This window comes from Notothenia rossii, assembly GCF_949606895.1.
Source record: "Notothenia rossii genome assembly, chromosome: 2".
Taxonomy (NCBI): Eukaryota; Metazoa; Chordata; class Actinopteri; order Perciformes; family Nototheniidae; genus Notothenia; species Notothenia rossii.
Window position 1 is genome coordinate 71,889,510 of NC_136904.1, and position 26,653 is coordinate 71,916,162.

A 26,653-nucleotide genomic window follows, 5' to 3' on the forward strand; every position below is an offset into this window, starting at 1 on the left:
ACACCAAGGTGGAAGAAGAAGAGCGCATTTTTCCTCCCTTTATCATCCAAAGAAAACACATCGATAGACTGTGGCACACACAGACTCCTCTACATGCGGCCGGTGCGCACCCAAAACCACTTCTCCAAGTTCATCTGTGCGTCAGGGCACAGCGCGCAGACAACGAATAACCTCCAACAAATGTATTTCTTACAGCAGTGCTGAGTGGCGAGACTCCCGATTGTCCTCATAACTACCGTACGCTTTTCCGCAGTCAGCGAGGACTTCCCGGCTTTGAGACACTTCTCCTTCCTCATCTGACCTTTTTGAAAGCATGTTATTGTGCAGCGACATATAGTGCATAACGATAATGAAGAGGTTAACCACACTTTTGAAAGCGGACATCTCTTCAGTAGCCTCTTGACCAACTTCGTTGCGCATTAAGATGCGCCCCACCGAAGAGGATTTGGATGAGGAACTTTTCGCGGTCTTGGTGATAGACAATTTCCAGTGAGCTTTATTGCTACAGACAGAAATCAAGGACCTCCTATGTATTTAAGAAATAATCAAACTCGGTGTTGGCTGAGCTCGTCAGTTCTGTAAACTTTGCCGGGGGATCTCCTCGAGGATTTGCTGCGTTCACCATGAGGGTTCGTCTATCACGGATCCAACTGGCCCTGTTCTTTATCTTGCTCTGCCCGGTCAATATCATCGGACTCTGGTGGTAAGTGCTCTGTATTTACCACGTGTGTTAAGTCTCGTGTCAACCTGATATTTAAACGATCTCACCTGACTTGGTTGTATTTGTATTTTGGGGCTTAACCATGTTTGATATACCTTCACAGCACCTCACACACCCCTCAGTGTTTTACATAGACCATTCTGTCTGCGTTTTTATGGAGTGTGGTCAAAAGACAGAGATGCATATATTCAATGCAGCATATAAAAAAGGAACTAACATATTTAAAGAATGCATTAAAATTGGAAATAGGAAGAGAAGAACAACACCGGTTTCCTACATGTAGGTATTAAATAATCTAGTTGGTTCAAAAATAAATAATATAAAAATATCATTATGTTCATGTTTTGAGACAATATTAAACTAAACACAGCTTAAGATAATGGAAAAGTTAACCATAAGTCAAAATATGTCTTAATGATTCTGGGGAAAATGGGTCCCCAGGGTGCAGGACAAAGAGACAGAGGAACAGGGGTGGTGAGAGAGGTGTCTGCTGCTCATTGCCTGCAGTATTACACAAGGAGAGAGGACAGGGAGATTTGTGGAGGTGGTGTGTGTTTGTGTGTGTGTAGTGGGGGTTCAGAGTCAGGAATGTCAGGTGGCCCTCTAGGCGCAGTGGATATGTCATCATAAAACAATCCATAAGGGCTCAGCTTGCAAAGTGTGTGACAGTCGGACAGACAGACAGACCCTGCAGATCTGCTGATAACATATTTTCTGTCTGTCTGTCTGTCTGTCTGTCTGTCTGTCTGTCTGTCTGTCTGTCTGTCTGTCTGTATGTATGTCTGTCTGTGCAATCTTTCCAACTGTCTTCTTGTGGGCAGAGTTTCATTTGACAAGATCTAATATTTATCTCTGTCTTGCCCTCTCTCTTTATCACACACAAACACAGACACACACACAAACTTCTGCAAAGCGGCAGTGTTTGAATGTGAAGCTTTGTGATTTTCTTTTTCTTCCTTTCAGCGAATCCTCCCACTGTTCATTCACAGCCCAGTCAAGGTCACTGTGGGTTGTAGTGTCACAGAGGCTGTGTAAGTCTTCTCAATGTCCTTATATGACTGGCTGATGGTCTGTCAGCTTCACAGGAGGATGTTAATTTGAACGTGAAGTTTTCCATTATTCTGTCTCTTCAAATGCCTACATTATAGACCCGTGAGGTAAACGCATAACCTGTGGGGAATTTAAGAATTAGATGGAATTACCATTGAAGGAAAAATTGATAGTTTCTGTAAGGATCTAGGAAGAATTGATTGGAGGTGGAAAGGAAAATATGACCTGCTCCCAATTGCCTTGGTGAAATAACTGACTTGATGAAAGGACCGCCCATACTGTTGTAAAAGTGAGGTTGCATACTGACAATGGACATGGGTTTCAAGATATCTTGTCGGAAAGCATGTTATCTGCCTGGGTGTACTTTGACAAGAAAATGCAGTGCACTAACACAACCTGCATGTAACACTTGTGTCATCAAATGCTTGTATCCTTGTATCAAATGCTCTTCATTGTTTTGGCTAGTTTGTCTGCAATAAAGCCAGACTTGTAGTTTGTGCTCTATATGTTTATCTTTTGTAATCTAGCTTAATCAGTTGTTTGACAAAATTCACATGGATACGGATGAGATGTGTAACATGACTGATCACAAAGAGGGTAAGCTAAGTTAACTCTTGTAACTTTACTTACGACTGGAGAATCATTTCTTGATTTGTTTCCAGAAGCTTGGTTTTCCATGTCCACGCTAAAACATCAACAGGATTTTCAGGGACGGGTTTACTGGAGACAGTTTTTGGGAAAGCTCAGTTTTCAGCTGTGAGAAAATGCAGCCTCAGGAAAGATGGAGGACATAGTATTGACAAAGACGGGACAGTTTAAGCCAGAGGGGTGCTGATCTGTAGCTGAACTGTGCGGTGACCCAGCTGTGAAGGGTTGTAGGGAAAAACAATATCCCTACAGGGGTCAGTCATTAACATTGCTTTCAAACCCTTTTGGGCAAAATCATGTCAGACCTAGTCTGAATCCATTAAAATAAAGATGACAAAAAACTCAAGAAGATAGTACATTACGGTAATAAAATACTTTCCTTTTACCTACAAACAAAAGAGTTATTCATTTATACGCAGCATTGCTTAACTATGGTAGGATTAACTGGAAGACACGAAAGACTGGGTAAGAGAGAATAAAACACACATTGGTTACTGAATTCGTAAGAAACTTTGATTAAGCAGACCCTTTTGTTAAAATATATCTAATATCTGTAATAGCAGTCTATGTTCAGCACATTCTGCAGGACATTCATTTTAAATAAAGCTGTAGTGGATTAAGGGAATCAACACTAAGAAATCAATGACTTCCTCTTTATTCCCACTGACATGCGTTGTCATCTTCTTTCACCTACTCACTTGTTGCACAGACACACTCATACACACACACTCCTACACAGGGGTGCAGCTAGGGTGAAGCTATACACCTGTGGATTGCTCCCGGGGTCTGCCAGGACAATGATGCTCTCTGTTGAAAGCTGCTGGACATACCATCGATACATCTCTCTTTCTCTGTCTCATGCTCGCTCCCCTTCAATGTCTCTGTATGTCTCTTTAGCCGTACTATCATACAGATAGGTTGTCGCTGAAGGAAAAGCGAGAGAGCTGCAGTGAGAGACGGCGAGTGAGGCAGATGAAATGCGGGGAGATAGCTGTCCTTTCAGAGCCTCTGCTGATTAGAAGCACTCTAATCATTTGGCCTGAGAGCAGAGACTCAGAGGAGTGAGGAATGCCTTTGCTCTCTTATACTGATTTTGACCGCAGTGCTTAGGAGGGCCAACTAGTGTGTGTGTTTGTGTGTGTGTGGGTCTGTCACACAGACCTAGTTTGGCAAACAGCCCGTCCGGAGTGTGCCACAAGCCTACAGGTGCACACACACAGCAGTTTGTGTGTGTTTCAACTTTCTCCTTTGTTTGTATCTTGTCATACTGGAGACACCTACTGTAGAGGGAACTGCCACACAAGAATGTTTATATTTGAATGTCTGTCTGTACATCCGCCCTCCGTTTGCCGTCTGAACAAATAATTTGTTAGCGTGATAGTGTTACAACTGTTCAAAATTCCATCACAAAAATGTACAAACTAATTTTTAATCCAAATAAAGGTTGATTTGCTAAATGGGCATGGTCAATTTATGGCAACAATATCAAAGTATTTTGACAATCTGAGGAAGAAGGGCAAAAACTGTTCTCATTCTTTGAGGTTAGCTGAGACAGCTTGAACTATACATTTGAAGCTAACATTAACACTCCGTTAGCTTAGCCCATGTTTTGATGCCCCTTAATCAGTTTAACATGCACTCAGAGATGAACAAATGCACTCATTCAGTAATACAGTTTTGGGAAAATATACTATACATATACGCACGCCCACATAGCCTCTATAGTCATAACCACCATCATTACCAGAAGAGAGTCTCATTGTAACAGATCTTATCTTGTCTGAAAAGCTAGATGTTTAATCAGGACCAGAGAGATGGGTACAGATAAAGATTAAATGACTATGTGGGTTTGGCATCAGAGAGAGACGTGAATTAAATATGTTTATGTGTGTGTGGCTATGTGTGTGTTTGCGCTCTTTTTGGTTTTTGTGGGATTTCATACTTTATATATGTTTGTGCCAGTGTCAGAATGATATACAGTAGACTAGTGGGCAAAATGGTCCAGGGAATGTCAATATGTCTGTAATTCGATGAAGAAGGACAAAAACTGTTGCTAAACTCACGGATTTGGGGTTGGCTGAGTCTGCTTGAAATCTTAATGTTACATTTGTAAGCTAACGTTAAGATTCTGTTAGCTTAGCCTGGGTTTTGATGCCTTTTGGATTTCCGTTTAAAGTAGGAGTTCCTATCGTATTAATCATTTATATTTCTTACTGTTTCATGTCATTGGTTTTATTACAGTTTTCTAATGTTCTGTCAGTTGTCATACTGCCTAAAACAGTGAACAAGCTAAATAGTGTGAACTGTTAAAATTGAAAAAAATTATCTCTTTTTGAGCAGCATGGGACTTAAGATAATTTCTTTTTTATTCATGCCATAACCTTTGTTAAACAAATCTAACATGTGTGGCCCCTGACTTTTTTTGGTAAAAGGTCTCAAAGTGAAAATGACAACCTAATGCTTAATTCTATCTCAAATATATATGTTTTAAAGACTGTAATGACCATGATACTAAAGCTAATGTCAAATGATTGGCACTTGAAGCTTCAAGGAACTTTAACTGTAGCTTTGGGTCAGAAAATCTGCAAGTAAACCACCTGCAGTGTTTTCATTACTTTTACAAATATTCATCCCACTTGATTTTCTGAAAGATCTCTGTAGCAGCTCTGATACCGAAGCTAACACACTAGCTTACAAAAAACACGTGCTATCGTTAGGCCCTACTCATACATTCACTTGGAAAATCATTTAAAACACACTCAAAGACAGACAGTGTTGATATGAGCCCCTTAATGCAAAATAAAAACACGTGTTTTAATTTTGCACAGCAGAGGCGCTACTCCTCTACCTATTTAGCTTCACATGTGTTAACAAAAGAACAATCTTTCATATCAAGTTGTCATTCCAGCTCTGCTCTCCTTCATTGCCCAACAAAAAACCACGCACCTTTCCAGACCCTACTTTGTATCTGAATAGATCCATTCTTGGATCATTTTAGCCGTCAGGGCTTTTGGGTGTGCCGTTGTACCAACTTTATTAAAACAGAACAAATGAGTTGTTTTTATTTTGTGAAATTGGTTTGGTGGGGTTGGTTTCGTCTTGGTCACACTTTGGCTTTTTAAATGCTGAGAACTTAATTGTTTTCAGAAGTGTTCTACATCAGTAAAAACAACATGATCAGACATGTCTAAAAGGGACTGATGTGTTCCAGATTGCAGGTCAAGTAAACAGGAAATTGATTATTGAAGGCACAACAACACAGGGACGGCAAGGTGAATTTGTTCACAACCTTTTGTTTTAAGATACCAGACAGTGCAAACCTTTGTTTAGAATGTAATATCTATATCACTTTATCATCCCTTTATGTCTTTGTATCTCATTCTTATCTCACACTGGGCCCCCCACCATCTCTTTCTGTCTCTAGACACCCTCTCCTAAGCTTTCTCTTCTATGACTATTTCTCATTCTTTCTCACGCTGGCGTCTCAGACTAACGCCTGACGTGACTGTCTTCATCTGCAGCATACTTGAGGGATTAAGGAGGGATGAAATTCACTCATTCGTGGGTGGTGTGAAAAAAAGAAGGCCCCGTACAGCACAGCACTTTATCGTGCTGTGAGATCGTTAATGAAAACTCAGGTGGCTCTGAGCACAAACGTTTCATCTCTTTGTGACCCACCTCTGGACTCAGAAAATACTGAAAAAGTAATTTGCCCTAACTTACAACATCAATATGAAAAACAGTCACAAATGTAAACATATATCACTGACATGATCTCATTAACATTTCCAAGCAATACAGGCAACCAAAGGGTTTGGATTGGACTGTTAACTTGTAGCAGGTGAAAGCAGCATTTGATTTGGGTATTTATTTGACTTTATCCTGTTTTATCTCTCACTGTATGACCCAATGCCTCTGTTTTGCGACTTTATCATCATCAAGAGCTATTCATGCAAGACAATGTTTCCTCAAAGCCCCTGATACTATCAATGGGTTGCATGGTTATCTGTTCAAGAGATGTTTCATAAATGACATTGGCACTTTGCATGAAGAAGATCTGATTACTGCCTGGCTTTGTAGTTCCTTATCCAAGTGTGCTTTTATCTTTTTGCATGCCTGCACAGTAGCAAGGCCCGGATAGATGTACATGTGTTTGCTGTATATGCAGGATTTTGTGTGCAACCTGCATTTGTGCACACGGAAGCATCCACTTAAGCATCCTATTCTGAGTTTTTCTAGAATATAGTTTTCTAGAATGGAACAATGGTCCCTTTCAGAGTTTTAAGATGCAGTAGATAGTATTTTTTCTTATCTTCATATAAGTTGCACTGAACAGGAAAAAAAACACAAGGTTTTTCTAATAGGATTCGAATCAAGCCAGCAGTTACATACAGTACAAGAAAAAGACAATATTACTTTAGAGAAGCCTTTTGTCCACTACTGCTTCATAGAAAAAGTGAAGAGAATGTCTTATGCTAAAAACAATTATGCCCTTCTTTGCACCTGCCACATGCACATTTCTGGAGTCTACAACAAAGTATTCCCATGTCCTTTTCAACCTTGCAGGGGTGCACACTCTTATGTACCGATCTCCAAACAAGGGCAAGAATGCTAGGCGCTTACTGTCATCCTATTATCCAATCACCGCACCCCAGTTTTGGGTATGGCGCCGGCAATGAGCTTTTCCACCTCAGTTCACTCCAGTTTCCGATTCAGACTTCATTCCCATTCCACTAAGATAACTCCCTGTTTCTAAACTTATAATACAGACAGTCCAATGGGGATTAACAAAATGGCCTTCAACCGAAATAAAGCGATGATTTCATCCCACCGTGTCAAAAGGGTTACACAATTTTGTTCTGAAGTACATGCCTAAATCAGTACTCTGTTTGTCTTAATTGTTATAACTCACACGACCCTGTAATTATACATAAGAAAAGGTACATTTCTAATCGCTTTAGAACAGTTGTGCAGCTGCTCATGCAATTTAACGAAGATTCATTTTGTTGTAAGTGATGCAACGTAAGACATTATTTTTCATATTTTGTGTTTAGAGAGAAAGAGAAGGTACTGCTAAACAGATGTATGATGTATTATACAATTTCTTAATACATACTACAATACTACACACTTAGAAATCTCCAAGTCTGATATCCACTGACGAATGTCAAACATGTTAACTGAACCAAGAGAAAGAAAAATGTTTAATATATAATCTGTCCGTTTTTTTGAGAATCATTCAAAACTAGAAAGGGCACTTTCTGCCAAAGCTGTCATAAGAGAAAAGTCATGCCTGTATCTACCCTGTGATTCTGATCCATTCCAGAATTGAATGGATTTTTTCTTGGCCCACATCTTTCCACCATAATGATGATCTGGTAGTTTTTTCTCTAATCCTGCTGACAAACAAACCGAACCTAGAACATAAGCTCCTTGGCAGTGAAAGTTTAATAATAAAGTGGATACCACAATTCATGACACAATGAATACGGATACATTTTTCAGTTTAATATATTGATGCATCTAATCTTGGACCAACAGCTGTATGTCTTCATTAATTTAACCAGTTGGTTTTGCTTTTTCGCAAACATAGATCAAACATATATTTTACTCCCGTTGTCAAAGCCCTCTGACTCGTTCTGTCTTTGGCTTCCAGGATTCCACCCAAATGTACATTCGCTTGTTTTACAACTCTACACCTCCCATTGTAAAAAATCAGGCTGGCTATTGTAAGCTGCTGACAGAACTGGCCTCAGAGCTGCCCCTGCACAATACAAATACATTGTATTTCTCACATCCATAAAAATCTACACATACTGTATAGACATGCATTACATTGGTCTCTATTTTTCTCTCTCTGCCTCACACACAGAAACACACTGCCTGATATCAGTGGGTATATAATAAGTGGTTGTTGAGAGGGAGTGTGCGTTGCTAAGTACTGTACCTGTACCCGCTAATTAACACATACAGACAGTCTGTATCATTTCATTATCTTTGTGACTGCCACACACATTTGAAAAATAAATACACGCTCATGCACAGTGTACATACAGAACACCTGTATTGCAAAAACAGCATTGTTTCCATAGCGATGTTGCCAACACACTATCATAGAAGGAATGCAGCAGTGGGTGTCCCTGGAGCGTGTGTGTGAGTGTGTGTTTGCAGACGGTGCAGACTTTTGTGCCAATGCACCTATTATCTTTTACTATCATTTCCACATTATACACCACATATTATTGCTCGTACTGTATGATTAGGAAAATGTAACCCCCCTAATCTTCAGACAAGTTGAATTATAAGAATGGTTTTACATGGAAACCAGAACTTAAATCCATTCTATCTGCCGTTATCACATGTTTATGTCCTTGTGGATAACAGTATTTGGGCCTCCTCTGGATCCTTCTGTTCTGCAATGTTATCGGCTAAGAGGAAGGAACAAGAATCCCTGTGAATGGTGCTTGATTTCAACAACGTGATGACATTATATAGCTTTATAAAGAAGATGGTTAGGTTGTCAAAACCTTCAAAAACAGAGGGTTTAGGGTGAATGTGCCTCTGTGTGCTTGTGTGTGCCTAACTTGGAATCAGACCGCCAGGAGAGGGGATTGGCTTTTTTTCTGCTTCTTAAAACAAACTCTCGGTGCAGATGAATGATATCAGGTGGCGCGATTAACAGGGACAAGGCTGAATTAAAGGCGATGAGGTAGTCTTTTTCTCACTCTTTCTTTCCCACTCAATGTCATGCATACCCTCCTGACATCTTTTTCATAGTAAAACTCTAAGTTAAAGATCACATCTGCTGAGATTCAGTGACTAACAATCCACTGTGGAGAAGATTTGAGAGAGAGAGAGATGGAGTTTATGAAAGGATGTGAGAAAAGGAATTAAGTATGTATAAAGTTAACAGCATAGAGGGGATGAGTGGATAACAGTTAAGGCAAGGAGAGGAGAAAAATAATGGAAATAAAGTCATCTCATAAAGCCACTTTCCTCTTACTCCACTGAAGTGGCCACAGACGCTGGCAGTGCTTCCAAGTGGCAGAGCCAAGCCCATTTTCCCATTAAGGGTTAGAATAAACTATTTATCTTTATTTTATACAGTCATCTATCAAAGCTACTAAGGTCCAGGGTCTGTGTTCATCAAATACAAGATGTATATATATTTCAAATACATTTACATTTTTCCTTCAGATGGATTTCATCTGTGTATTATTTACACTGATTTGAGATATATGTGTGGTTTAAGCTGTAAAGTTCTTAACTGCTACTAAAACTCAAGAGAGGCTGTATCGTCGGGAAATCTCCTGGTTTACCAAAATCAATTTTAGGATCAACTGCCTGTCTGTGAAGAGAGGTCCAACTGTTTCACTTCCAACTTTGTGAGGACCACACAGTTCTCCAAAGCTCTGTCCAACAGTGAAATACAGACTTATGAATCTGACGTCAGAGCTGAGACGCCTTTGGGAAAATCTGTGCTCTGTTGTCTCCCACGTGCCTATTCAAGAAGCACATTGTCGCCACAGCCGAGAAGTGGTGGGTAGAGTTGGCAGGCTTAGCAGCCGCAGGAAGGACTTAGCTTGCATTTGGTTTGTGGCCGTTGATGAGTGAAGCCACATTGTTTACTCTGTGACTAAGTTAACAGGTGTAGTTTACAATGAAAAAAGTGGGTACTTGTAATCATGATACAGCGTGATTGTCCTATTCTTTCTAACAATGCTTAAACTTTACCAGAGTGGTAGGCAGCAGGTGATGGACCCAATAGCATTTGCAGAATAAGGGTTAGGGTTAGAGTCAGTGAATAGGTTAATAGGGGTTGCTAACCAAGAAAAAAGTATTAACTTGTTATCATGATACTGTGGGATAATTATATTATTTCTTACATAGTTTAACGTTTTTTCAGGGTGGTAGGCAACTAACACCACTTGTAGGGTTAGGGTTAGGGTCAGTGACTAAGTTAAGATGTGATGTATTCCAAGAAAACTTTGAAATGTTTTCATGATATTGTAAGAATTGTTTATTCTATCTAACATTGTTGTATCTTTCCCAGGGCGGTCGGCAGTCCGCTGGTGATGGACCCCAACAGCATTTGCAGGAAGGCGAAGCGTCTGGCAGGGAAGCAGGCTGAGCTGTGCCAAACTCAGCCAGAGATTGTCAGTGAGGTGGCCAAAGGAGCAAGGCTGGGCGTCAGGGAGTGCCAGTACCAGTTCAGATACCGCCGCTGGAACTGCACTAGCCACAACAAGTATTTTGGCAAAATATTGCAGCAAGGTAAGTCCCGACGGAATGTGTTTCGCTTTTTGGTAAATGCTTTCGTGCATCATTTCTTCCCTCATATACTCCCCCTATTGTCTAGTATGGAGTGCAATTTGTACATGATAGCAACCTATTTGGGTACTTTCCCTCTACGTCATTGCCTCTGTTTGGGTGAAAATATGTACTTTCCTTTGACTGCCGGTAAATTCTACTTCTGAGGTCTTTAACAATTCAATCAAAAATATTTAGAAAACCCCAGCATTTTTGTATCTACATGGAGACCAAATAAGCCAGGTAAACTAATACACAATGTCATTGGAGATCAATGATCTGCATTGATGTATGGTGAATGTCTATTGAATCTAGATTATGGATGGTTTCCATGGTTTTATAATTGAATGCGGCATCTGCTCTGCATTCTTTACTTTGACTTTTAACATTACAACTGTTCATGATGTGGTTTTTCCACAGACGTTTAGAGTTGACTGACAGGCTCCGATTGTTTACGATTTTTTGTCCTTTTTGTGGATAGCTTCAAGTCAAAGATCTTTTTTTTTACTGTCCTTTTTTTTTCAAATGGAAGGAAAGAAAATTGCAATTCTGGTGGTGAAACTATATGTTTCTGTTTTGTTTTCACCAAAAAGGGGGTTCGCTGTGCATTGATGGAGTGCTGCTCTCATCTATACCTACTTAAAGAAAAAATTCAACCTTATGGCTAAGACTAAGATGTGGCAATCAATACCACTCTTTTATCTATCAGTTCAATATTAATATAAGGATCAGCATCAACCAAATTCTTTTATACCAATCCAACCAGTATGTAACTCAGTTCTATGTTTTTTTTACCCATCACCTAGACTAACAATGGGAAATTCCCATAATAATCTTTTTGGCTCTCTCCATCATTTCTTCCAAAGGCTTTCCACAGATTACAAATATTGTCATGTCCAATTTTTCATCCTTGAGTACCTTAGGATCTGAACCAACAACCTCACAACCACAGCTGACGGCCTACGTCAACTTGAGGTCAGATCTCCGTTTGATGCCAGTCCAACAGACAAGGGCTGCTGTTGTATTTCAGACCAAACGTATTCACACTTGACTGACTCGATGTTTCATCAGATTGGGCACGCTTGAAATTATCAGCTAAAATTGCCTTTTTCTCCTAAAATCTCTCTTAAGATCTCTGAACTTCTTCCTCCGGCTCTTTGAAGTCTGTAATACAACTAATGCCGGGTCAGCGCTGGGTCCTCTCCAATTACTGTGTTGGTTTTTCTCTTGTATGATTAGATTAATAGAGAGCTGTCTGTCTCTTCTTTGCCAGCTACAGTAGAGAGCTTTTATCTTTCTGTTTAGTCAACAAACAGGAAATAACCAATATTAATGAACAAACAAAATGTGTCAAGCTTGTTATTAAACCCACTTGGGGTCACATTGCTGGAAGAAGTGCAAACGGAAATGTGTGCTTACCTGTCATTAAGATTTTCTCAATAATGTTAGTTAATCTATGATGTCAGTACTGAATTGCTATTTGAGGCTTTAGAACATCAAAGCTTTCTCATTTTGGAAAAAAAATAAAATTGGAAACATATTTCCGATTTTCTCGATTGCTAACACACATTTTTTTTTTAATTGCTCAGTTTCTCAGAACACTAAACACAATTCACAAAACCACACACCAAAAGAGAAACACCTAATTTCTTCTACTAAGTCAAAAACTGCACTCAAAACTACATAAACACTTACCAAATGCAAACTTTTTCACCAAATATAATACACTTCATTCATAATATTAGATTGTTTGACCACCCAGCTACACACTGTTGAGCATAATCTAAAGCACTTTCATCTTTATGGGCTATGCTCTGTACATAGAGGTTTTTTGCAGAGAAAGATTGCTTGAGTATACATAAATACATTAAATGAAGACATACAAATGAGTTGTTGAAAAAAATCATATTTTCAAAAATAACATTGTGCAACATGCATCTCAGCACATAGTTACTATGCTTCGGATCTCTCTAAGTGTGATGGCATTGTTTGCCAAAACCCAGTTTGTAACTGCTGCTACCTGTGCCTCATTGAAAATCCTTAGCCTTCCACCTGCACCTCTTTGTTTCTCAGTCCTTCAGAAAAACAACAAAGATATAGTGGTTGGTCAGTGTCTGTGTTGCATAAAGGTAAGTTTGCCACAGTCAATTGTACAGGATTTTTGTAATTATAGTATACAACATGCCAACAATTCAATTACAGTAATGAAGTAAATACGTTTCACACAACAGATATAAGCACTGATATATCATGAGTTATGCAGAGCTAAAAACTGTTAACTAACCTGTTTTCAAGTCTAAGTGTCCGGATTACAGATGCAACAGTAAATCGGCTTAGATGAGGCTGAACCCTCTGTCCAGTCTCTCTCATCGTCAAACCATGGTTGATAACATTTCATTTCATTAGAGAGTATTCTTCTTTGTCCACGTCCTCTCCCTCCAGCTCTACCTTTACCTTTAATTCTTCCTCCTCTCACTCTCACCCACCTCTTACTCCTCCTCTCACTCTCAGCCCAGCTCTTCCTCTTCCTCTTGCAACTTTCTTCCATTGTTGCTGTAAGAAAGTATTCACCTGTGGTCTTTTCATAGTGCTAACATCCTGATTGATGAGCCAACAATTATGCTATCAGGTGTTTGGTCAGGTGGAACGTGTTTCTTGATCATTGGTCCATGTGTGAGGCATTTTTAATATCAGTGTTTTAAACCAGCTAACACGTGAGTTTATGTCAGATTCCTGTGTCTTACGTGGAGAAACGTGTGCAGTGGTTTGCACAAAGTGCCATGTTGATTTGCAAATTGTGTGAAAAGCTGAAAATGTGTTTATAGTTTTGTAGATTTGAGCCAATGTTTTGCTCTTTGAGTGTCAGTTAAAATAATTGTGCTTTTTGTATAATTTTAGTGTGTTAGCAATCGAGAAAAACTGTAAGATATGCAGGTGTACACATTTAATGTTTAAGTGTAGGGTGCTTATCTTGTTGCTTTCTGCTATGACACATTCATTGTTAATTTATCAGAATATATACAATTGCAGTTAGATGACTAAAATGAATATATGTACGGTGGCCTGCGACAAGTAAGCATTTTTCAACGGCCCAAAATATTTCCACTAGGAGAAACGTGCTGCATTTTCAAACGATGCAATTATAAAGACACAAATGTGCCTAAACACATGCAAATAAAGAAACATCTTCACCGACTTGATGAAACTTAGCGTTTACTGAAAGCGATGCATAAACAAAAACAGTTAGTCGGCCAAGTGTATTTACTTTATAATCCCCAAATGTCACCAAGTGCTTCGGTGTGCATCACTTAATACTGTTCCTGTTTCCATTGTGTTTTGAGCTTCTTGCAACCTTTTTTTATTTGCATTTTTTTTTTATGCAGTGTTTTGGTAAACAATGTGCATGTTTTGTCAAGTTGGAGAATGTTTTCTAAATTATGCGTATGTGTTATCAAGTTAGTGAAGATGTTTCTTTATTTGCATGGGTTTTGGCACATTTGTGTCTTTAAATTTGCATCGTTTGTGAAAGTGCAACGCAGTTTTCTAAATGGAAGTGTATGGACCGTTGTAGCGTGTTTGCACCTGTTGGCCACCATATCGATAACCTCAAAGCTTTGATGTATGTTGCAGTCAGGAAGCTGATATCTGTCTGCATTGATATACAGTTTTTATAATGAAAGCATCTCTCTAAAGAACACAAGGTACATATTCCTTTGGAAAATGTCCTGGGCCATTCATCTTCAATACTTCACATCAAAGGAGAAACCAGCTGTTCAGGTTAGCGTTATTTGGTCTCAGATGATAAGAAAAGTTTACATTATTTGTCAGTAACTCATGTACATGAACCTGACTATATGGATAAAAAAAACATATATATATTTTTTATCTCATTGGACACTGCCTTGCCATTGTGCCTGACAGGAATATAAAGAATGAGGAAAAAAGGATGGTGACACAAATATATATTGAGACAGAGGGGAAGAGAGAGGGAAAAGGGGACAAGAATCTACCAGTAGAAGACAGACTTACAATGAATCATACATTCCTACCTGTCTATGAGGGAGTCCAAAGTGCTACTCTGTTTTGAAGCCTCTGTATGCAATTACCATGATCTGCTCTTAATTGCTGTTTATCATGAACTAGTAGCAGTAAATCTCAAAATAAAAGTGCCTTTGTATTTATTGTTCACTCCCTCTAAGTGGTTTACTTAACCTCACTGACATCTATTTACATTTCATGTGATAATAGACTCTTTAAAATTATTTGAATCACATGACTTTTCCTTTATTGATAAATTAGACAGGGAAGCTTGTGCAGTCTGCAAAACATACACACAGTTGTCACACAGGTGTAAAAAAAGTGTCTTAGCAAACATTTTGTAACGTATTAACCTCATAGTTATTCTTATTAAGTCTATGCTGCTACCATTACTTTATACAGAGTGAGCGAGCCAGCAGACAGTGATGCGGGTGATCACATGCAGTGAAGAATGTTGTTGCTCAGTGACAATCATTATACATTAGATTGTGTATACATGTATGTGTATGTGTGTGTTGTATTTTACTGCTGTGAGTTAATGGGTTGAAAGTCATCGTATTAACAATTTTAACAGCTCGACACAAAGGTATTAGAAACAGGCATGCACATGTTAAGCTTTACACACATTGTGTTTCCTTGTATTTAACTGTTATTTAAAGTAGGTGGCACTGTTAATTTGTCAGACTATATGATTCAGTGATTTGCTCAAACCTGATTATGAAAACACACATTAAAGTTGTATTCATGTGTTTGGCTGATAGATCTAATTGAATTAATGTTTACATGTCAGTCGCAAGTGCCTTGAACCTGCGTTCTTTCAAGGGAACAGCAGGAGGCGATTCCCATTCCAAAAAATGACCCGGCTTCTCACTTGATTTAATATCTGACAATTCAATGCTTATGGTTTGGTTAATTTTGAGCGCAAAAAAAGATCAGGGAAAGATTAAAGTTTGGATTAAGGGTTTGGGTTAGGGTCAGGGTTGGGATGGTGCTTTGGGTTGAATTCATTTTTCGTAATGGTTCCAATAATACATGTGTGGTTAACGTGGTTAAGTCATACAATGACTGTTCTTTACAAATCGTTCCAAGGATTGTTCACAACCAATAGTTAGAAACTGGTTAAAGCAATATCCTGGCTTTAAGGATTCAAAGTCTTGTTGGCCGTGTCATTCATGCAACATCCTCTTTACATGCATTTCTTCTCTCATTAATGATGTCAAAGGACGTCTTCCTTGTTCAATTCATATTGACCACTGACACATATGTTGTTTCGTTTTCATGGGAGACCATGTAAATTCATTGATAAAACACTGTTTTGCAATCTTTGGGCTCCCGGATAACAGGTCCATGTTGTGATACAAGGTCCACCATTGGCAAGGTTAGTGTTATTTACTGTTATTACATGGCTTAGTTGAATACTCGATTTTGATTGGTCAATTCAGAACACGTGACACGTTATTAATCCAGAACAGACAGACCGCTGTCAAGGATTTATTGACCGTTGTTAAGGACGCTCAAATCTGCAGAAAGAAGTTCGGTCGATTTAACTGTATACAGTTTGGCCGAAAAGCAAAGAGGGACAAGAAAACAGCAGAGAAGTAACGGGGCAGAAACCCTCCTTTTTACGTAACGGTCCAGACATAGACATCAAATGGCAAAACATATTCAGTTGCCAGTTACTTTGGCATTAGGGCAGGGATATCTAGATACTTTCCAAGGTTTGACATAATGAATTGTGTTACTTTTAAAGCAAGCAACGATGTTTTCAAATCTGTAATCAAAAAGCTCTGCAAAAACGCTATTGAAGCAGTTCCTGCCGTTGCTATGTTAGTTCAAACAGTAACAACAGACTATTTTTCTTAGCGGATGCATGTCATTTTAAATAAATAATAGCCTACTATTTTTAAATCAATAAAAACATTTTCTAAATCTATAAAAGCATTTCAATTAATATTGGTAGTCATGCCGTTACTTTGTTGAGAATGTGGTCATGTAATAAGGGGGATAATGTGCAGCGACTTGATCATTATGGGGAAAAGAACACCCTTCATGCTGTTCAAGATCCCCCATAATGACCGCCTCGCTGCACATTATCCCTTACTTATTTTTGTGATTTTTTATGTACTACACATCTTATATTTATTTCTAGTTATACCTTTTGTACTATTTATTTACTTAGTTTATGGTTTTCTTTACATTGTACATATCGTATAATAACCCAGTGTATCTACTAGCCTTTCTGGAAGACTGCATTCTCATCTTTGTGACCAACAGTCACAATTGTTGTCACCAAACAAACTTCAAAAAGATAATCATCAGAATTAACCCCTTTCCCTCTGAGAAAACAACAGTTGTTTTATTTAACTATGCTTATCTGAACTGTGAGTTGACTTGAAGTACTTTCAGCTCCAATATCCCAATGCAGAGTATTACAAGAATATGTGCTAATTCCTGCAGAAAGTACTTCTGGAATCAGAAGCAGACGTAGACAGGCCCAGACACCCACAGTTGCAGAGAATTTGTTTGGAATTCATGTCTCCGAGGAAAATATGAAACAGGGTGCCTCAAATAATCAGATTTTGGATAGCTTCTTTTACGCATAACAATACTCCTTTTTCTGCAATGCATCTCTCTTTCAACCCATATATTCTCCCTCTGTTTAATTAGTTTGCTTAAGGTTACTGAAATTGTATTTCAAATAAAGTAAAGGGCTCTTGTGCTTGAATTAAATGTCTATTGACACGATGACTTCCTCATGCAGATTTCCTGTACTAAATGCAGTGTTCCTAGTGTATTCTGAGGACATCTGGTCAGGCTCTTAGCTAGTTTGGACACAGCTCATTCTGCTATCACCATATTGTAATTATGTTGAGTTGTGTGCTGTTTCACACATGTGTCTCTTAATAGCTCTGAGGAGGTTTTGGAGAGGACACATCTTGATTTGAGTATGTAGCTGCTCTTGATAATCTTAGCCATATTCTGCTGAACAGCAGGAACAGCTAGGTGTGGTCCTAACCCTTCTGCAAGGAGGTTAAGCAGCACACACACACAATGTTCTACATGCTCCACCATGCACATTTAAAGACACACAAACAATATTAAGAGATTTATTGAATCTGCCCGCAAGTAACGCTCATATCAAACTAACCGTAAGAGAAGAAAAACGCAGAACTTGTTCATTTAAGATCAAAATACAATAGACAAAATATGTGAGGATTTGACTTAAAATGCATAAATCTACACAAAGCAATTCAGATGCACATTAACACTTAAAGATAAACTTTCAAAACATTTCTGGGTGTTGGGGTGTACAGCTGGTATTGATATTATGGCTTTCTTGGGTGTGCATGTCTCTTCGCACTCCACCCATTTCTCGTGTCACCAATTCTAATGAATCCCATTCACTGAATCATGTGATATGGAGTTGGCAGTGTTGACATGGCGACTGCACGCTCCCTGCTTTCCAGCCCTTAGAAATAAAAGCCCTTTTTTCCGCACACATACAATGGTCCACTAAGTGGCATTATTAATTTCCCCCTCTCATTATTTTTAACACACACATACATTTTCTCGTTCCCTTGTTTCTCATGTATCAAGAGTTCTGCCATTTACAAACATTATGTCCTGTGCCATTTCGATTACTTTCTTGTTTCTAGGCGAAATCTTTAAACACTTGTTTTAAACAAATCCTGTAAACAGAATTAAATACAAGCATTACTCTGTCTGTCACCTCAGTGGTTCTCAGCCCCAAGCACATTTGGTTGTAGTATAAATATAAATGGCAACACGCATATATTTTTATTATAAAACAGTTGGGCACTATAGTTTTAAGTGATTAACTTTGTGTCCGTTTTTATCGTTAAAAGGTTTATTTGCTTATTTTAACAATGTGATCACATCATTCCTTCTGCTATTATTGCAGATATTGTGCAAGTTAGCTAGCTAGCGTTGTTTACCTAGTCCTTTCAAATATTCTGACAAAACACTTATCATTATATAACGGACTTATTCTGCCAACAGGGACAATTGGCCAACTTTATAATTCCAAAAAGCAAACAAGCACTCCGGTCCCAGCTGTGGGCATTACTTTTATTTGTCCCCATTTTTGTTGCTTCTTGCTGCGTTTTTTTTATTTGCAGCATTTTTCGCCAACTTGGTGAATGTTTTCTAAATTCTACGCATGTGTTGTACATTTGGTAAAACAATTTATTCATTTGCATGTATTTTGTCATATTTGTGTTTTTATATTTGCATTGTTTTTGAAAGTCCAGAACGTTTCACCTACAGTAATGGTATTGTAGCGCGTTTGCCACCTGTCAGCCACCATAGATTGCTAACAACAACAACAACAACAACAACAACAACGTATTGCTTACTATTGCAGGCGTTATCGTTTTTTTTTTCGACTATTTTATACATTTTGTTGCCAAGCAAGGTATAATTTAACACAGGTTTTTAACAGAAATATGGATGTTTTTAAAGCCAGTGATATAACAGTGACAAATAAAAAACGTATCTAATGGCGCTTTTCCACTGCAGCACGTAGCACGGTTTGAGTTGGCCCGACCCGCTTCTTTTTGCTTTTTCCACTAGGGTTAGTTCCGGCTCAGGGCTACTTTTTCGGCAGGCGGAAAACCGTTTTAAAATGCGTCGCTCCGCCCACCGAACAGCCGATCGCCCCGCCTACACTGCGTTACTATAGTTACTACCTGCAGGTACTAAACTGTAATGGAACAACCCAGTCTCACGGCATTTCGTGTTATAGTCACGACATGTAATCTATTGATTCGTGTTCACCAACACGATTTTCACCTTTTTTTCGTGTCACACAGAACGATTTTAAAAGCAATGTATTTCTATTGGTAGTATATTTCGTGCCTAAAACACGTATTTTTGTCCGTTCGGGTCTTGGAAGACCTGAAGCTGTGGGGTTCATAAAAACATCTTCTTACTCAATATCAAGCCACGATTATTGTTTTTATTTTAAATCGTATAATGTCTGACTTTTTTTGTCGTCTGTGAGGAAAAGAAATGGGGCTCAGAGCCTCAGAATACTGAAATCTGTATTTTTTTTAATCTTTTTTTCCTTCTAATTTGTTATTCTTTTCTAAATAACACACTGTTATTTACTCACCAATAACACACAATAATCCTTGTTTTTATTTATTTGTTTAATTCCATAATCTCTGGCTTTTTTGCCGTCCGCCAGGAACTGAATTTTAAAATAAAAATAACCGGAAACAGACGTAGGCCTATAAGGGACATTTCTGATTACCCAAGATCCTCAGCTATGGTTTAAGCTTGCTGATTGGATGTCTTTAGCCGCAATGCATGTAGGGATATGGTGTTAATGCGATATGAAATCCGAAAAACTTCTTTTTAAAAAGAAAATAATACTTTACTCCGATCAATAGATTAAATGTTGAGACTATAACACGAAATGCCGTGAGACTGGGTTGAATGGAAACGCAGCATAAAGTGAGCCTGGCCTACCAAGGCCTAACCATACCGTACTAAGCCGTGCTAGGTTGTGCAGTAGAAAAGTGCCATTAATGTACCCGACAAAGACCAGAAAGACTTCATTAGATATTTACGACTATGCATTCTCTTATTTCAGCCCAGTAGGTCACTCAGAATCTGTCATAGCTGCAATAACTGAGGATAAAGACGTGTTGAGCTGAGGGGTGAGAATGATGCTGTAGCCACCGGCGAGGACAGACGATCAATTTGCAGTTGTGGTTGGACATGCCTTTAGCAAGGAGTGTAAAGCTCTGAACCAGAAATAAACCAGCAGCTGTGGTGTCTATGAGTGTACATGAGAGAGTGAGAGATAGCCATGCTCTCAGCACCACAAATCCAATGACGCCTGAGATTGTAGTAATGGACCAGGAGTGAGAGAAAGATGCTTTCATCCTGTTCCATGAAGCTGCAATATGGACTGACTGGAAGGAGAGACAGATGCCTGGATAAATGGATGGATGGAAACTAGCTTCTTTAACTTGTAGTTGTCTGTCTCTTTTCTCCAGTTGTTGTCCTGTGATTGATTAGGAGTATGATCAACACATATCTGAAAGTGGTTTGGTGTAATTTGTAGGTATTTACCATGTGCATGTCATTTCACGTTGTTGTTTAGACATTTGGGAAAAAAATAACTTGTGTCTTCTTTTGACACAGGCATATAAAGAAGTCTGTGCCTCTGTGTATTAGCACATTTTGATTGATAAGTCTAATTTCCAAAACATATCAGTTGAAATGAATGGCCCTGTTTTCAACCACCTGTTTACATTTAGTTTTTAACACAGTATCCTATTTCATGAAGGGATTTTGGGAATATGCGTATGCTACCTTTTGCTTATAGAAACAGCTAAGTTAGCCTTGTCTTGGGTTTAGCGTCCTGGATTTTGAAAGAGAACCAGACACTGACTATATAATTACAGAGATCCTCCAATGATCTTCCACAGCCATGGGCACATAGAGCATGTGACCAGCCTTTTTGTTAACCGCAGAAATAATCCTTTTGGAGCAACTTTGACATCTTGCCTTATAATATTTGTGCTTTTTTGGTAGTGAGTCTGCCATGTTTGTAACTTCATGCTGGATTCCAAAAAAAACTTTGGAACCATTAAATACTCTAAAACCCCTGTTCTGTTTGTCCATTCTACTGTAGATATCCGGGAGACAGCGTTTGTCTATGCCATCACAGCGGCCGGTGTGACCCACGCCGTGACCCAGGCCTGCAGTATGGGCGACCTCCTGCAATGTGGCTGTGAAGCGACCAGGAACAGAGCACCTCCAGAGCAGTCCTCATCTTCCCCCCCTGGGGACGGAGTCAAGTGGGAGTGGGGGGGCTGCGGGGACGATGTGGAGTTTGGTTATGAAAAGTCAAAACAGTTCATGGACGCTAAGAGGAGAAGGGGCAAGAGTGATATTAGAACACTCATTGACCTGCACAACAACGAAGCTGGGCGACTGGTAAGATATTGTTTCAGAATTATTACCCTAGCAGTTTCTTTGTTAATCTTGAATGGGTAGAATTAGTTTGAACATGTGTTGTGTACATATATATATATATATATATATATATTATTATTATTATTATTATTATTGGACATAAGCTATATTTTAACTGCTACTACTGTGCTGTATTAAATACTAATGTGATATTTCACGATACTCTCAAACATTTGAGCAGCAAAGGTGTTGCTTATGCTGTGGAATGTTCCATCATTCCACGAACATGCAACAAGAAAGACATTGCCCCCAGCCATATTTGTGTAGTGGAGTAAGCTGATATTCTAACAAGAATCATGTTTCTGAAACACAAAAACAAGAGTGTGCCAAACATTTTGTTTTCAAGCCTCCAAGGCAGGTAGTTTCTAACGTTTCCACAGCCCCTGTATAAGTTTAAAGTTCCTCTTTGTTGCCTGTATGAATGCAGAGTGAAGTATGGCCTCCATAAGTCAACATGCTATGGAGAGAGAGACTCAAGATGAAGTAGCTATTGAGAGAAGTTAATTATGTTCATCTGAGATACAGCTCGGTAAATCTTCCCATTTAGTTTTAGCTGTCAGTGTTTCTTCTCCGTTTGTTACACCCACTTTCAGAAATGTTGACACATGCACGAGCGTCACAAAGTTCACTTTAGCTGGGGTCAAAGGCAGGTAGAGAGAAGAGGGGAGGATTTTGGGACCTAGTCCAATTGTAGCATTAGCGAAAACAAACCATTTGAACAAAAGGAGAGAACAGCACACAAATGCCCAGAGGTTGAGAAATAAGTGTGCTGTGATGCGTGCAAATGTCTGTTTGTGTGCAAGCATGCGTGTATACCTGTATACACGTTTTGCAAGCGTGTGTGTCTGAAACGGCAGGTGTGTGTGTGTGTGTGTGTGTGTGTGTGTGTGTGTGTGTGTGTGTGTGTGTGTGTGTGTGTGTGTGTGTGTGTGTGTGTGTGTGTGTGTGTGTGTGTGTGTGTGTGTGTGTGTGTGTGTGTGTGTGATGTGTGATGTGTTAATTATCTGCAGTATAAGTGAATGATCTGTTGTCAAGGCTTGTTAGATGTAGGAAGGCCAGAGGCAACATGGAGGGGGAAGGGGGGTGGGGAGTTAAATTCCTTCTGAATAGCGTCGGCTTTTATCTTACCTATCTATCAGTGTGTGCATTTGTGTGCGTGTGTGTGTGTGTGTGTGTGTGTGTGTGTGTGTGTGTGTGTGTGTGTGTGTGTGTGTGTGTGTGTGTGTGTGTGTGTGTGTGTGTGTGTGTGTGTGTGTGTGTGTGTGTGTGTGTGTGGGTGTGGGTGTGTGTGTGTATGTGACCCGGTGGATTTGTCTGTGATTTAACATAAAAACACAATAATAAATGACTTTCTTTAGAGAGCTCATCATTTGAAAAAAAGCTGTCCAGTTTAACTTTGGGTTAGAAGTTTTGAAGTTCCTTTTGTCACATTATTTTCTGTTTGATCAACCTTGTTTATTCCTCCATATTAATCAACCATTTCCCCTCCCTCACCTCTCTCCTTACCCCTGCCATCCAAAACCCACCTATTCCTTATTCTCCTTTCCAGGCTGTGAAGCTCTACATGCGGACAGAGTGTAAGTGCCACGGCCTGTCGGGATCATGCACCTTGCGCACATGTTGGAAAAAGATGCCTCATTTCCGTGAGGTGGGCGACCGCCTGTTGGAGCGCTTCAACGGAGCTTCGAAGGTAATGGGAGGCAACGACGGAAAGACCCTGATCCCTGTTGGCCAGAACATTAAGCCACCAGATAAGCAGGATCTGATCTACTCAGACGAGTCGCCCGATTTCTGCCTTGCAAATCGGAAAACTGGTTCACTGGGGACACGAGGGCGCATGTGCAACAGCACAGCCATGGATATCAGCGGCTGCGACCTGCTGTGCTGCGAGCGCGGCTACAGCGAGGAATCAGTGGTGATAGAGGAGAACTGTCTGTGTCGTTTCCACTGGTGTTGTGTGGTCCAGTGCCAGAAATGCTCGGTCCAAAAAGAGCTTAGTCTCTGTCACTGATGAACTAATGAAGTAAGGTCGACAGCAGTCAATATGACTTGGTTGATTATATTACTTATATTACTTCTATTGCATTTGGAGGTGTTTGCTTTAGTTTGGTTTGTGTTAAAGAAGGATAGGGTTTGGACTTTTATATCAAATACATTTTGATATTGCTCCACAAAATGTATATTTCCTAATACTTGCTATTTGGTTCCCAGGAATTCAAAGAGAAATACAAAGTGCTGCCAAAGGTTCAAAAGGTACAGAAAGTTAATGCACCCACATTGAAACAATAGGAAGTGGTTTAAATAAGTAATAACAAGTCAACAGAGAAATGGTTCTTCTTGCTCCTTGAAGCTTATGCTTCTTTCCAAACTAACTATTTTTTCTTTTTCTTTTATATGAAAAAGGACCAAAGAGTGTGAAAATGTGTATTTTCCATATTAATAAAAGAGGAGGACTTTTGCTAGGAGGTTTTCTTAGTGTCACTTCCACTAATAGTTCAACAGCAGAGCTTGATGTTAACTGTTTTCTGATACCAAAGAGTTTGAGTTGTTGCTAAGCCTGTATAAACTTGTCAAGCTTCCCTTTTTCACATGGTACATGGATTTATCAGGCAAAGTTCTTAGGAATATATGCAACAATGGGTCCCTGACAAAAAGAGGTACACAAAAGCAGCCTTTGGTTTTGTCAGGTTAAGTGACAACTGCCAGCTTTAATCAGCTCTAGCTAGCCAACTTGTTACAGGAATAAGCTAGTTTAAGTGCAGTCTCAAAATTATTTGTTTAAAGAAATAAGCAGCTATCTAAATAAATGGGAGCTAAATCGATTCTACAGGCTTTGATGTAACTCAGCTATTTAGCATGCTTCTTAGGCTATTTAGCAAACATGTTGGTCTTTATTTTTTTTTCTCTACTACTTGCTTGCTATTTTATACTGTGTCAAAAACATACAGAAAAAGGGAAAGGGTATCACAGTATCATTTTTGAAGAACACTGTCAACACCATGTTTTGAAGGTGTGGAGCAAAGACTGTTATTTATATAAAGATATGATGACAAGACTACTCACTTCCATCTCTCTCAGAAGCACTTTGGACATGATGGACTCCTTCAATAACCTAAACCCTTTGCGGTCGCCCATTTCTATTAAACCAAAAGAGAAACCTTCATTCACATTGTTCGGTATGGAGAAAATGTATATAATGTATTTTGTTTATCTGTTATGATATACAGGGCTAATGTAATAATGCACTTTGGATGTTAGCTTTCGTTTGATACTGTATTTGGATATGTGTGTGAGTGTGTGAGAGAGGAAGTGTTTAAATGTGTTCGTGCAGTTTGGCCAGTTATCACTTCAGTTGACAGTACCTATTATATATCTTTAAGAAGCTGTCTGATGTTAAACTGCATCATGTTGGTTATTAAAAGCACACTGCTCTTTGACTCTCAGTCTCTGTGTGAGGCAGACAAGATCTTTTATTTGTTCCTTTTCAGAGAAGGTATGTTCCACATAAACCTGTCGTCTAATTTACACCTGGATTTTATTACCAGATAATGTACAGTAAGTATACTGAGCTATAATAATACTTTGTCTCCAGTTTTACCCTTAAGGAAAATCATCTTGTTCTGATCTTAATGTATGTGTTTCAGGAAGCTTTCATAATTCAAACCCGACTGTTACTGTTTATTTTATTATCTGCTGTATGACTTTTTGAAGAGCCAAACAAAAGACCAGTGAGTGACAAGTGTAAGGATGGCTGTATGACTTAAATACATGCAGAGCCAATCACAAGGACAAGACACAGCTGGGGAGGGCGGGATAAACACAAAGGCACCAGGTTGTAAGAATAAGGTAATCATACAGGCAGGAACTGACATAACGCAAAGGGTGACCACTTTTCAAAATAAAACAGGAAACACAGCCAGATTGATAAAGTGAAAGCAGGAAGGAATCACTCATCCATGTTAAGCTTATCCATACATGAACAAGGCCCCTATGTCACAATGACTCATGACTTTAATTGTTTGCACATTGAACCTGTGCAACTTATTAAACTGTTAGGATGATTATTGCAGCAACAGTTTGAATTTGTTTGTGGAAAGAACACACATGTCTTTAATATTTGATTGATATTATAAAATAAAAACGCACACACAGTGTTAATGGAATGGACGCAATACACATACGTACATGGTATTTAAGGTATCTTACATGGTATCTTGGTGAAATGGTTTTCTTTTAGTCATTGTTACTGAAATGTTTTATTTAGTAAATAAAAGGCAGCATGATGGTGGTAAATATTAGCAATAATTTAGCAACAGTAGTCATAATATGGCATATCTGGCTGATGTTAAGTTTTAAAGGTTTCATTTTTATAACTTTATTAGAATACAAGAATGACTCAAGAAAAAAATCACAATGACAGTGCTGTGTGTACTGTGCACTTATTTATCTGACCTGTCTAGTGACATAATTATAATACCATTAAAATATCTGCATGTCTTCAGTTAAGCACATTCAAAGAACCTATAGACGTAACCAGGTTTGGAATAAACTACAGCATGTATAGCAACTGATTAAAAGCAAGGCGCAGAATGGCGTTGTCACCATGATGTAAATAATGTCATAAAAAATATTATATATAACTACATAAATCAACCCATCTTGGCTTTTGTTTGTGTCAAATCATTGTCCCCTTGATTTGTCATCTATGTAAAGATTTATATTGTCCATGTTTGGTTTACATTTCATAATGCTCTTCATTTTTGTTATTCATCAGAAATATTTTCATATCTGGATGTTATGTTATATTTTTCGTCTTGCATATAACTAACGTTTGACTCACATTCAATAATCTATTCAAATAAAAAGTAAAACATT

The 26,653-nt window shown here is 38.9% G+C and overlaps 1 protein-coding gene across 1 annotated transcript; it reads left to right on the forward strand.

Annotated features, from left to right (window-relative positions):
- On the forward strand, nucleotides 1-26,653 carry wnt6b (wingless-type MMTV integration site family, member 6b). Its single transcript, XM_079665007.1, has 4 exons — nucleotides 1-703; nucleotides 10,473-10,693; nucleotides 21,435-21,739; nucleotides 23,328-26,653. Exons 1-4 carry the CDS (start codon nucleotides 624-626, stop codon nucleotides 23,787-23,789), a joined length of 1,068 nt encoding a protein of 355 aa, XP_079521133.1. The 5' UTR covers nucleotides 1-623; the 3' UTR covers nucleotides 23,790-26,653.